General features: G+C 53.1%; 1 protein-coding gene across 4 annotated transcripts in view; it reads left to right on the top strand.

Annotated features, from left to right (window-relative positions):
- Positions 1 to 12609, top strand: part of MAP2K3 (mitogen-activated protein kinase kinase 3) — a 32997-nt gene extending 20388 nt beyond the window's left edge. For all 4 annotated transcript variants that reach the window (XM_030459628.1, XM_030459626.1, XM_030459629.1 and 1 more), the window contains 10 exons: positions 1078 to 1126; positions 3991 to 4104; positions 4544 to 4663; positions 5128 to 5244; positions 5398 to 5449; positions 5656 to 5783; positions 6400 to 6477; positions 8524 to 8663; positions 9420 to 9465; positions 9897 to 12609. In XM_030459628.1, coding sequence (XP_030315488.1) covers positions 1078 to 1126; positions 3991 to 4104; positions 4544 to 4663; positions 5128 to 5244; positions 5398 to 5449; positions 5656 to 5783; positions 6400 to 6477; positions 8524 to 8663; positions 9420 to 9465; positions 9897 to 9980 — 928 coding nt within the window. In that variant the 3' untranslated portion in view covers positions 9981 to 12609. The remainder of the gene's footprint in view (positions 1 to 1077; positions 1127 to 3990; positions 4105 to 4543; positions 4664 to 5127; positions 5245 to 5397; positions 5450 to 5655; positions 5784 to 6399; positions 6478 to 8523; positions 8664 to 9419; positions 9466 to 9896) is intronic.
- Positions 12610 to 13632: the final 1023 nt, after the last annotated feature.

The raw sequence follows: 13632 nt of genomic DNA, 5'->3' as shown, positions 1-13632 counted from the left end.
GGATCAAGGGTTGGAGCTGATGAGCTCTGAGGTCCCTTCCAACCCAGCCCTTTCTATGATTCTGTGATTCTATGATATGATCTGCAGAGTGCCAGGCTTGTGCTGTGAGCCTGCAGTATTCCTTGGAGCCAGAGGTTGCTGGAGTGGCTCTGATGGGAGGTGGGAGGCTGAGGGGTGAGCTCATTAATGCATATAAACATGTGAAGGGGGAGTGTCAGGAGGATGGAGCCAGGCTCAGTGATGACCGTGGTGGGACAAGGGGTAATGGGTGCGAGTTGGAGCAGAGGAGGTGCTGTATAAACATTAAAAACTTTTCCACTGTGAGGGTGACAAAACACTGGACCAGGCTGCCCAGTGAGGTTGTGGAATCTCCTCTGGAGACATTCAGACCCGCCTGGAGATGTTGCTGTGTCCTGCTCTGACAGGGGGGTTGCACTCGATGGTCTGTCGAGGTCCCTTCCAGCCCCTAACAGTCTGATTCCAATTGGGCAATCTCCACTCTTAGAAGGTCCCAGGGGATGGGCAGAGCAGAGCAGCAAGACTTATGGGACAGAAAAAGGCTCTAAAAGTCCTGTGCTGCCTAGAAAGGGAAGTGGGCAGTGCTGACGAGAAGAGCCATACAGGAAGACTTTCACCTGCACAGAGGGTGATGCTGGAGTGCTGCCTGCTCTGCCTGCCAGGGGCTGGCAGTGTGTACACAGCTGACTCAGAGGTGTGGAATTACCTGTTTGGAGGTGCCTGTCCTGTTACAACCCCTGCCCATCAAACCCTGACAGCTGAGCTGCTCTGACACCCTAAGGTCTCACCCCGGTGGTCTCGGTTCCTGGGGCTCCTCAGGGTGGTTTTGTAGCTCCCTGAGCTGGCTCTGGGGTTCTGGCTGCCCTTGGGGGTGTGGGCTGAGGTGTTATTGGCACCATTAAAACATTTGTGAGTGTTTGGAGGGGGTTGGTTTGAACCCAGGGCAAGGCACAGGGGACAGCAGGAGCTGAAAGTGCTCAAGGGAATGTGAAATTTGGCTCTGGGCAGGAAGGGTTAATGAATCTGGGCTTTGTCCTGACTCTTTCTCTTTTCCTGCAGGCCCCCGAGGAACTTGGACTCCAGAACGTTCATTACCATTGGAGACAAAGTAAGTGTCAGTGTGGTTTGGTTGGTTTTTTGTTGTTTTTTTTTGCTTGCTTGCTTCCAGTTTTGTTTGCCCCTTGTGTGGGCAGTTTTATGGAATGTGCCTGACAACCTCTCAGCTCTGATCCTGAGATTTCAGATCACCCCATGAGAAGGACAGTGCCATCCTGGTGCAGCCTCATGGGAGGCAGCTTTGCAGGGATGAGGCATCCCATAGCAGGACCTTTCCCCTCTGAATCTTTGTGTGTTTAGAGCAGTATTTAGAGCTGGGGTCACCCTGCCTGCAAGCCCACTCATCTCTTGAGCCTCTGCACTTGCTGGCTGGGCTCTCCTGCCTGTGGGCAGTCCCTGTGGGGCAGGTGGGTGTCAAGGACTAGGTGTGCACATTTCTCCATAGTGGGAGATCTTGAGAGCTCCACGAGCTGCAAAAATGGAATGCATGGACCCAGCCCATCCACCCTGAAGCAGAATGGTCTTACCATGCTTGCTGGCTACCCCAAACCAAGTCCCCTTTGTCCTGCTGACACCTTAGGGCTGTGTCTGTGCCCCAGGAGGAGCTGCTCTCTGGGTTTCCAGAGCCTTTCCTGGTGACTTGCTGAAAAACACTGCTAGAAATAGCCACTGTCTCTCCTTCATTTCATTCTCTTGTTACTGGCTCTCCTGGGGCTGCAGGAGGCTGTTTGCAAATGAGCTAAAAATATCATGCATTGGATCAGCACTATCTGGCTGCTTACTTTCCAGGCTGGGAGGTGGCTCAGCTGATGGGATCTGGGCCCCTCAGTGCAAAGTTTAAGGGTGAGGGGACAGACAGGAAAGGAGAGAGGAGAGGAAACTTCGGCTGGGTCCAGGGAACAGCCCTGCTGCTTGTGTCATTTTCTGGCTATTGTGTGGTGTGTGTATTAATAGCTTGAGGAGAGATGCTCCCTGTAACAGGCTGGGCACAGCCTGTGCTGTAGCTTGCAGAAAGCTCTAGACTTGCATCCTTCTCTGCTTTACCTACTCTGGTGTCTGCAGGGGGGGGTCTGTTCAGGTATTTTTGGAGGAAGAGGGCTTGGGGAAAAGGCCAACTTTGGACCATGGGGTTGAATGATGACCTCAGGTCCATGGAATCTGTGCAGGTGATGCTCTGTGTCTCCTCTACCAGCCCAAATGCTCCAGGGCATGGGGTGAGTGATGCTGGGCAGGGGAATGATGCTGGAGAGGGGAACAGAGCCAGGGTGGGGAGCACCAGCTCTTGGTGCATCACCTCTGTTGCTGGGCAGGGCAGTGCTGGTTCCTGGAGTGTGCTGGGAACTGCCAGCTTCTGGGGAAGCCTTAGGCTAAATGCCAGGAAAAAAAAAACCCAACAAAACAACACAAACCCCCTCAAACAATAACCTGGAACAACTGCAGAACATGTGTCCTGAAAAGCACCACCAGATCCTTCCTGTGGCCTCTGCAGGAGCTGTGAGCCTGCACAGCTCCTCTGCCAGCTGCCCGAGGCAGCAGGGATGGGGCTGGATGTGTCCCCATTAGCTCCTCTCTCTCTCTGTTTTTTTTTTTTCCTTCCTTTCCTGGCCTCCCCATCCTGCCCAGGAAAGGGCTGGCACCCTCCTGTGCTGGGCAGCACATAGCTCCAGGCTGAGCTCAGGCACAAACCTCTCCTGTTCCCTGCCCTGGCCACATCTGGCTCAGATTAATGGAGCTGGGGCTGGTGGAAAGGTCCAGAGGAGCTGACCATGCCGTGGCCTGTGGCGAGGGGAGTTTGTTGGCCAGAAGCCCAGAAACCACATCTCCCAGCTTGGTTCCTGAATCCTAAAGGCTGTTTCCTCCCTGCTCTGGGTGTAGCTGGCAGGCAGGGTATCCGGCGCTCTGCTCTGGGGATGTTTCCCACCCTTGCTGCCTTTGTGGCTTTACTGGAGCAACTGGGCATCCTGGTATTATATTTTTGTTCCCCAAGAGCAGAGGAAAACGAGAGGCTGGACAAAGCTTGGCTGAAGGGTCTGTGACTTATTAGGAAGGATGAACGTAGAGTCCAAAAATAGCTTGTGTCTCATTGCACTCAGACAGCCCATGCCCTGCCCAGCAGGACCAGCAATTACAGGGTAACGCAGCCCAAGGGAAACTTGTTGATGGGTTGCTCAGGAGCTCACTGGCTCCCTGCTGCATGGGGCACCCACTGGTCTGACCACAGGCAATGGGTTTTTTTCCCCAGCTTCAAGCAAGACAAATGTAGCTGGTCTCATCCGAGCTCCTTTGTTGGTGCTGACTCCTTTCTTATGGTGCTGGCTGCTTTCTGGTGGTGGGAGAAAGAAGGGAAAGCAGGGAAAACTCATCTGAGCACCCTGATAATTAGGAGTTGAGTTGCTGGGTGGCTGCTTGCACCATCCCCATCTAAGAGAGGCTTTGCCTAGGGGTTATCAGCCCCAGAGGTGATGATCCCTGGGGCTGTGGGGTGAGATGGGGGGGACCACTGGCTGCACACAGGAGCTTGGGCAGAGGCTCCCAAATGCTGCTCCTGTTGGCTGAGGAGCTGCTAAAATCCTGCAAGTGGTTCAGCAACCAGAGAAATGCCCTCGGGTGGGTAATCCCAAGCATCCAGAGAGGCCCCAACCTTTGGTGCCCTTTCCAGTGGCTTAAAGGATGAAAGTCCTGATCTTTAGCTGCAGAGCGGGAATTAAATGAATCCTGGTGAGTACAGGGTGAGAGGGTTTGGGCTCTGGTTCAACAGAGCAAGAAATACACCTGTCTTCCCCAAAAGTGGTGCCTCTGGTTATGTATAGGGAGGCAGTGGGGTTCTGTAGGTACCACCCTGCAAGTTCTGGACCTCTGCTGATGTGCTTGGGGATAAGCCTGCCCGTGTCTGATCTGTATCTCTCCTTCTTTAAGAACTTCGAGGTGGAAGCTGATGACCTGGTGACAATTTCAGAGCTGGGCCGGGGGGCGTACGGGGTGGTGGAGAAAGTCCGGCACGCACAGAGCGGGACCATCATGGCTGTGAAGGTGAGGAGAGGACCCACGGGGGGGAGGTGGGCATCTGGGGGAGGCCAGAGTCCCTCCTGACATCCACTGGTTGGGGCAAAATGGGAACAAACTTGGCTCAGCTGGTGCTGGCATCCCTGGTGGGTCTGGATGTGCTGATCCCAGCTGGACACGGAGGGGTGGGTCAGTGCCTATCACCATATTGATAAATATTCTTTGGAACTAGAATCTATTGGAACTTTGGAATCTATTGGATAAATATTCTTTCCCCAAGCTGGAAGAGTTTGCCAAGGGTTTGTCAGTCATTAAGGTGCTGTCTTGGAAGAGGGAATCTGGGCATCTCTTGGGGTGGTACTGGCTGCAAAACTCCATCCTCAGAACTGCAGGTGCTCTGAGTCAGCCCGAGGTAAGATGGTGTCATCACACCTACTTCAAACTTCTTCTTTTCTATTTGTCTCAGAGGATCCGAGCAACTGTGAACACTCAGGAGCAGAAGAGGTTATTGATGGATTTGGACATCTCCATGAGGACAGTTGACTGCTTCTACACTGTCACTTTCTATGGAGCCCTGTTCCGTGAGGTACTGAGCTGGTGGGTGGCTGGGGGGCTGCACAGCACCTGGGGCCCCCTGGGGTGGTGTTGAAGGCACTAAACTGTCCCAAACCATCTCTGCTTTCTGCAGCCCACCTGGGCTGTTTGAGATGTTGCCATGTTGACCGAAAGGCTTGCTTCCATCAGGCAGTGTTGAGCAGATCCCATTCCTCACTTCCATGGTGTATTGTTCATTGCCTGGACTGGCTTTGGTTTAGACCTTCAAAGGGAGCCAGTGTGGGTGGTTTGGGTGGCACCTCAACATCTGTGCCCATCACTACCCAGTGCAGACTCTGTGCTGGTGATGTGGCCAACAGCATCTGCACAGCAGGGACCTTGGCTTGTCCTGTGTGGAAGGAGCAGTGTGTGTTGGTCCATCCCTGCCCACCTTTCCCTTCAGCTCCAGGGGATTTCTAGGGAAATCATTCCCAACTGCTTTTTCTCCATCTGCAGGGTGATGTGTGGATCTGCATGGAGCTCATGGACACCTCCCTAGATAAATTCTACAAGAAAGTACTGGAGAAGAAGAAAACCATCCCTGAAGACATTTTGGGGAAAATGGCCGTGTCTGTGAGTACCTCTTGGGTTCTTACATGGTTTTGTGGATCCTCTGAGCTCATTGGAGCTCTCTTCAAGCCCATGGTGTGGTGGAAATGGGTGTTGTGTTTGCAGGGTAAAGCTGATGCTGTGTGTGATTAACAAATCCTCTGTCTTTGTCCCCAGATTGTACGAGCTCTGGAGCATCTGCACAGTAAACTCTCTGTAATCCACAGAGGTAAGTGCTGGATGAGGTTAGCAGGATGTGGCAGGAGATCTAGCCCTGAAATCCTCTGTGGGAGGACTCCTTCCCAGGAGCTGTGTGGTTGTGTCCCTCTGAGATGCCTGCACTGGGGTCTGGTGGTCCATGGCCATGGTGGGGCAGCCATGTCAGGCTCTGCAGTACTGCAAAGGCCCAATCTGCCCTCTCCTGTTCTCTCTTAGATGTGAAGCCTTCCAATGTGCTGATCAACAAGGAGGGGCACGTGAAAATGTGTGATTTTGGCATCAGTGGCTACTTGGTGGACTCTGTGGCGAAGACCATGGATGCTGGGTGCAAACCATACATGGCTGTAAGTGAGCTCCTGGAGGGCCAGCACCCCTCAGCTTCCTTCAGCCTTTACCATCTGCTCCTTAGGAATCAGTCTTGGATCACATCTGTCCTGAGATAGAAACCACCTCAGAGTGCTCTGGGCTTGCTGACTCAGCAGAGTCCTCCAGAGATGGGATTACCCTCCCTGTAAACTCTGCTCTGCCTGTTAATCCTGAAGCAGACCCTTTCTCTGCCACCTTCCATTTGCAGAAGGGTAAAAGACTGGTTGGTATTGGTTGAGGTGGTTGGAAGTCCTGCTCCCTGTTGGCAAAAACTGCTGAGGCTTTTCTTGGCAGAATCATTTAATTTATCCCCTCAAATCAGTAGGAGTTTCCCTTTGCCATCTGTGCTCGTGCTCCTGGGGCAGGGATCAGGCTGTAGGGACAGTCCAAGTCTCACCTGGGAGCTGGAGGGGACACTTTGTGTGGGTTGTGTGGAGCAATCAGTGGTAGATTTAACCTCGGGCTCTGCCTCTGTGGGGACAGGACCCAGGGGAATCCACCTAATGTGGCCTTTGGACCCAGAGATCCCTGCTTTGGGGTTTTACACTGGGAAAATGGGATGGTGTTGTAACATCTTCCATTTTGCTGTTACAGCCAGAAAGAATAAACCCAGAGCTGAACCAGAAGGGCTACAACGTGAAGTCAGATGTCTGGAGCCTGGGGATCACAATGGTAACACCAGCACTCTGCTGCCCTGGGGGTGGGATGGGGTCTGTGCTCTGCTGGGGGTCTCCAGCCCTGCCATGGGTGGTGGCAGCTGGTGGCTTCACCCCTGGGTTGGTGTCCACCCAAAGGGGTTAAGTTCTGAGCGTGGCAGGAGGTGAAAAACCCAGGGCAGAGGAGGAGGGTCCTGCTGCCCCCTGCACCCAGGGCTCCATCGCCCCAGGGAGTTGGGGGATGCAGCCCCTGTTACCACCCCTACTGCAGCTCTTGCAAACTTGTCAGGAGACAATCCATCTTCTCCTTTTCCTTCCTTCTCTCCCTTCTTCCATGTTCCTGCTGGATCCTGAGGGCCGTTATCCCCACCTGGTTCCCTTGTACCCCTCTGCTTGGTTTCCCAGAGCTCCCTTTGTACCCTGACAACTCCAGTTAGCTCTGGGTGGGGAGGACAGACTCCCAGCAGGCAATATCTGGATGATATTGGGCATCCAAGAGCCTGGTTTTTAATGTCCCATCTGGGATGGGAGGCAGTGGAGCAGCTGGGTCCCTTCTCCCAAGCAGGAAAGTTGGGTTTGCAGAGCCTTGCAGGAGGGTCAGGATGCTGAGCAGGCTTTGCAGCCACTCCTGCCTGCAGGGGAGTTCAGAGCAGCCAACAGGAAGGGGAAATGCTTTCAGTTCCAAAATCCCAGCTGCTCAGGGTGGTTTAACCACCTCCTGCATGAAACAGACCTTGCAGACAGCAGGTGAAATCTTCTGGTGCCAAAGAAATCCCAGCTGTGGGCTGGAAGGGGGTGATGCCACCTGGGAATGTCTCTCTCTTTCCAGGAGGCTGTCTTTCTGCAGGTAGATTGTTTTCAGGATTTTCCCCTGCAGACTGTGGGGTTGTTTTTTTTTTGTTTGTTTGTTTGTTTTGTTTTAATTTTGGTTGGTTTTTTTGGGCCCTGCATCCCTGTGTTTGTGTGAGCTGCATGGATCTCTTGGCACATCATCCCCCCTTCCCCAGCTCGTGTTGCCCCCAGTGCCAAACCTAAAGCCCTCTGCTTGGTGTCCCCATGCCAGAGCAGGGCTGGCTGGAAATGTAATTAGCTCCAACTTGTTTCCTGAGTTGCAGGAAGCTGTGGGATGGGAGATTGGAAAGGCTGGGAGATTTTTTCATGCAGGCAAAGCTGGATGAGACAGAGGGGACCTTGCTGAAAGTCTGCCAGCCTGCAGCTGAGAGGAGCCCCAACCTGACACCCTCTAATGTCTTTGTCCTTCCTGGGCTTCCTGGGGTTTTTTTATTGTTTTATTTATTTATTTCTGAAGGGTTTTGATTGATTTCACACCAGCTGGTTTTAGGGCCATTGAGCTGCAGGGCTAATTCCAATCCTAATTCTGGGCTGGTGGCTTCATTCAGCTGGTGGCCCAGGTGGAAGTCGCTGGACCTGCCCTGTGTCCTTTTGGGTTTCTCATTCCTCTCACTCCATTCCATCCCATCCCACCCCACCAGGCAGGGCTGGAGGTTCTAGGAGCTGACCATTGGCATGAAGCAACCACTCAAGAGCTGAGATGGGCTTTTTCCTGCTTGAATGGGTGACAGAGCAGAGGGGGCTTGTAGGAAGGCAAAGATCTTCCTCAGTGACATTCTAGCATTTATTTTTTCTTGGGTTTGTGGATTTTTTGTATCTAGCTCACACAGTACTAGTCTGAAGCCCAGAGGCTGGCTCGTGGAGAGCAAAGCACTTTGAAAGCTGGTGCAGAAGCAGCCTGCTGCCATTATCTTTTTAAACAATCCCATTTTACATATCTTTGGTGGTTTCCTGTAAAAGCATTAATATGCTGAACCCAGCCTCAAAAGGAAGTATTTTTGGCCTCTGGGTCTTTGTATTTGGAAAAAAAAAAAAAAAGAAAAGAAAAGAAAAAGAAGTGATGTGACCCAAATGGAAAATGGTTTGTAAGGAAAGAGGGTTTTTTTTTTTCATTTTTTTGAACCCAAGCTGGCTGCAGAGGATGAGGTAGCCGGGCTGCCTGGGGTTGTGCTCAGCCTGGTAGCTCATGTCTGCCTGTCTCCATCCTCAGATTGAACTGGCCATCCTTCGTTTCCCATATGAGTCCTGGGGGACCCCGTTCCAGCAGCTCAAACAAGTGGTGGAGGAGCCTTCACCCCAGCTGCCCCCCGAGCGCTTCTCCAAGGAGTTCGTGGACTTCACGGCGCAGTGGTGAGTTCCCTGCAGGGTCTGGGGGCTTCCCCAGCTTGGCCTGATCCATAGGGGTTGGAATAAAACATGGGGCTGGGTTTGTTGTTCTTTTGGAGCCTGTTTCTCCCCACCTTGGGGAGCTGGACCCTAAGCAGCCCAGTGCTCATCTGCTGTGCCCAAACTGGTTTTGCTCTCGACCTGACTCACTCGGGCTGGTTGAAGGTGCAGAAGTTTCTCTTCCTCTTTTGAGGTTGTTGCTGCTGAAATTTTCTGGCAAAGTGGCAATGAAGTGAGAAGGAAGCCCTGGCAGCATCTGGGTGAAAGCTGCTTTGTGGGTTTGTGGGTGCTCTGTGCAGTAGCTGCTCCCCTCAGGGGGTCCCTCTGCTCAGAGCTGCCAGGAAGGGGTGAGCCCACCCAGGTGAGGTTCAAATGAGCCTTGAGGTGATCTGCCCACCCTGGAGATGGTGGGAAACCCATCTCTCAGCCCCATTTGTTCTGGTCAGACTGCAGGGAGCTGCTTGGCTTGTGCTTTTCTTGGCAAACCCACCATGAGGTGACCTTTCCCAGTTACCTGCCTGGCCCCTTTGCTGCTGGCTCACACCTGCTTGGGCAAGGAGGGAGAGGAATGGGTGCTGCCCTTGAGGAGGATATCATATTGGTTGGGATGGGGAGATCCCTGGGGATAGACCACACACATGAAAAATAAAAAAGAAAACATCCTACAGCCTTTCTTCCCCCCACCCCCTTTTTTTTGTTTGTTTGTTTTTTGTTTTCCAGCTTAAGGAAAAACCCTGCTGAGCGAATGAACTATTTAGAACTCATGGTAAGTGTGAAGCCCTTGCTGCTGCTCTTTACTGCAGTGCATTTCAGAAGCCAACTGGATGGTCCAGCAGGTTGTAGGAAAATGGGACAAGAGGACATGTGGGTGACTTTTCAGGAATGGGGCAGGATGGGTGTCAGGTGTCTGCAGTGGAAGGTCGTGTTGATTTCCTGGGTGTTTGAGGGCAGGGGGTTCCAGGTGTTTTCTTCCTCTGCTTTGGCAAGGTTTGACCTCAAATGGTGGCAACACAGGGTTGAGCCTAGAAACACCAAACCCGAAAGCATTTGTTGATCTTTAAGCTAAAGGATGAGGTCTGGGGGAGTCTGGGGAGGAGGTTGGTGTCCAACCTCAGCACCTTGCCAGGTGTGTGACTGCTCTCTTGGGTTTGCCTGTCTTTGGGTGTCACCTGATGTTCTTTTTGCTCCTGTTGGCAGGAACACCCTTTCTTTACCTTGCATGACACCAAAGAGACTGACATGGCCTCCTTTGTGACAGAGATCCTGGGGGAAGACTCCTAACTCCAACCTCAGGGCTTTGTGCAGTCTCCTCCATCCTGGCTTCCCCGCAGCAGAGTGAACCAGGACTCAGTTGATGGTGGTTTGCACAAGTGGCACTTCCCCAACCCATGGCCACCTCTGGCCCTGCAATCTCTTTCCTCTTTACCCTGTAAACCAAACCCCTCAGGATCAGCCTTTTGAAACCAACACCTTTCCAACCAAGCCACGGACACGGAAGGCTCAGGAATTCCCTGCTGATGGCAGCATCTCCCTCCTGGGGAGAGGACCATGCCCATGGTGCCAGGGCCAGGGCAGAGGCTCCTAGGAAGCAACTTCCCATCCTCAGCAGCCTGGGGCACAGCATGCAGGGGTTTGGGTATCTTTGGGGAAGGCAGAGAGAAAAAAAGTGCTGCTGTGCAACACTCCCTGCCCTGCCAGCCCAAAGCCCCTCCCCAGAGCTTGTTCTGGCTCTCCTGCCCTTTGTGCCCAGCTCTCTTCCCCCTACTCAGCTTTTCAGGGGGTTTTGGGGCTTCCCTGGGCCCCCCAGAGGCTGTTTTACTGATGCTTCAAGGCAGCACCAGCCCATCCCCCCATTGATGTGCTGTTCCCCCGGGGGATGGAAAAAACATTTTCCAAGGATCCCACCTTGACCCAAGCTGTGCCCCAGGCCTGCCCACGGGACTTCAGTGCACAGGGCTCCCTCCCCATGGCAGGCACAAGGTGACATGGAGGGTGGGACAAACAGGTCACTGGGTGCTGTCTCTCCTCCCCTCCAGCCCTGGGCAGGGAGGATGCATCCTGTCTCTGAGCATCCAGCACCTTTCACAGCCCCTGCCTCCAGGAGATGATGATCCAGCTGCTCCATCGCCCTTCCAGCTGCTCCATCACCCTTCTGGGTTCCATCACCCTTAAGCTGGGGCTCACGTAAGACCTCACACTGTGACACCCACTCATTTTGGAGCCCATACTTGGACCCTTCATGTCCCAAACTGCTTTGGACTCCTCCAGCAGCCCACCAAGGTGTCAGCCAGGATGCAAACCCCGAGGACCTGCACAGGGGCCTTCAACAATTGTACATTTTACATCTATATATAATGGACTTTGTAACCTGTCTCCTGGTTTTATTCTAACTTGCTCTTAGTGAAAGCCCTCCTGTGGGGAGGAATCCTTCCCCACTAACAAATCCACTGTGAAAATCTGATGGGTGTCCCTGCTCTCCCAACCTGAGCACTTTGCACAGAGCTATGGGGGCAGGCAGGGGTTCTGTCTTCTACTGTACATGGTAAACTCACCAGCTGTGGATTTTGTTGGGTTGGTTGTTTTTTTTTTTAATAGATTTGAGTTTTCAGAGGGATTTTTTTGTTTTTTGTTCTTTTCTAATATATATTTGTGAGCGTGTGGATGTGTGTGCACTATATATATATATATATTATATTTTTAAATCAATGATGAGTGTGTGAATGTCTCTGTGGCCAGCAGATCTGAAATGCCATCTGAAATGGCAAACATTTTTCTGGCTAAATTTGGGGTGGTGGGGAAGGGATCATTAGAAGGCACCCTGGCCTAAGACTTTTTCTTTAAAAAAACCCAAGAAATTGCATCTTTTTTAACTGAATCATTTAAAAACTTTTTTTTTCCAGCCCCCTTAAATCCACACCCTGGAGGTCTGGATTTCAGGACACATTTCCAGCATTCAGGGTCCCCCACTCACTGAGGAAGGAATCCCCCTAAATTCACTGCTCCCCACTCCTGGGGTTCACAGCAGCACTGAGGACTCTCCCTGGGAACAGGGCTGCTCCAGGGCTGCTCCACATTCTGTTCCTGGGAGCTTTTCCTGGGGGAAGCTGCTCCAGGGCAAGTGGTTTTCAGTCCTGCAGCAGCACTTCCCCTCCCATCACCACCCCAGTCCCTGTCCCTGAGTCAATAAACCCAGAGAGAACCAGTCCAGGTGGAGCTCAGCAAACCCTGCTCAGCTCTGGGTTGACTTTGAGCCCCCCACACCCCATTTTCATATAAAATAAGACAGTGATTGATGTTCTTCCTTTCTCCCTCCTCAGTCCTGCCTTGCAAACCACCCCAAGCTCTCCAGGACCACCTCTGCTATTTGGGTTGCCACTTTTGCATCAGATGTACAACTGTCTTTTCTTTTGTAGTAATTGGTTACTTCAGATTGGTTTTTGTTTTGACATTCAGCTTTCCCCCCCCTCCCCCTTCTTGTTCTGGCCCCTGTCCCCTTTATCTCACCTTTTTTTGGTGCTTTGGGGAATTGTGAATTTTTTAAAATTTTTTTTTCCCCCCTTTCCTGTGTTTCTTCTCCTGGGAAAATTCCATATCCCTGTATTTTGGGGAAAGGGAGCATCTGCCCTTTCAAACACTGGGGAGATGCCTCTGGGGTGGGCTTGGGACCCTGTGGATGAAGCAACCCAAGTGCTCTGTGTGCCATCTGCTCTGCTGGCTTGGACGTGGGTCTTACCTGTCCTGCTTCATCCCCTCTGCCACGATGGGGGTGGAACAACAGCCCTGGGGGGAGCCCAGGCTTTAAGGTGGATTTTTACTCCCATCTGAAGTCCCTCTAGCCTTGTATTCCTGAGAACAGTCTGTACCTGTTAAACCCAGCCATTGTTTTCAATAAAATTTACCCTCAAATCTGTTTCTTGTCACCTCTTTTGTTAAAGAATTGTAGAAACTTTTGGAAGGGACCTTCCTGATCACTCGGTCCAACCCCCCTGCCATGGGCAGGGACACCTCCCACCAGCCCAGGGGGCTCCAAGCCCCATCCAACCTGGACTTGATGGGGCAGCCACAGCTTCTCTGGGCAACCTGGGCAACCAGGGGCTCAGCACCCTCACAGGGAGAATTTCCTCCTAAAGTCTCCTCTCAATCTCCTCTATTTCAGTCTAAAGCCATTCCCCTCTGTCCCATCCCTCCCTGACTTTGTCCCAAGTCCCTCCCCAGCTTTCCAGGAGCCCCTTCAGGCACTGGAAGGTGCTCTGAGGTCTCCCCTTCTCCAGGCTGACACCCCCACATCCCTCAGCCTGGCTCCAGAACTTCTCCAGCCTCTCCTCATTCTTGGTGCCTCCTCTGGACTGACCCAAACACCTCCATCTCCTTCCTCTGTTGGGTACCCCAGAACTGGACCCAGCTTTACATCACGGGGGTCCCAGCAGAGCAGAGCAGAGGGGGACAACCCTCTCCCTGGCCCTGGTGGCCATACTGCTGGGGATGCAGCAACCCAGGACAGGGTTGGTTTTGGGGCTGTGAGTGCACCTGGATGGCTCATGTTGGGGTTCTGGGCCCCCCCAGGTCCCTCCCCTTGGGGCTGCTCTCCTTCAATCCTGGCTGTTTGAGCATCAATACTGGGCTCAGGGTCCCCAGCACCCCAGGAAGGGGTGGGCTGGGGTCCTGTGTGCTCTTCTTGTGCTGTGGGGTCCCACTGCCCCTTCCCCGGGGCTTGTAAGAGCCGGGACACCCAAAACGGAGCCCCCAAAACGAAGCCCCCATCACCCCACACCCAGCGGGGACCACCCGGGGCTCTGCGTCCCCCAGGCCGGGCAGGGGGATGGGGTCCCCTTGTAGGGTTGGGGATGAGGGGAGGGGGGGGGGGGTCTGGATGAACCCGGAGGTGGGGGGGGGTCCCGGGGCGGCACGCGCTGCCCTTGGCCGCGAGGGGGAG

Source organism: Calypte anna, chromosome 14 (genome assembly GCF_003957555.1).
Source record: "Calypte anna isolate BGI_N300 chromosome 14, bCalAnn1_v1.p, whole genome shotgun sequence".
NCBI lineage: Eukaryota > Metazoa > Chordata > Aves > Apodiformes > Trochilidae > Calypte > Calypte anna.
The sequence above is the reverse complement of the archived record's forward strand: the minus strand, read 5'-3'. Positions and strand labels throughout refer to the sequence as shown.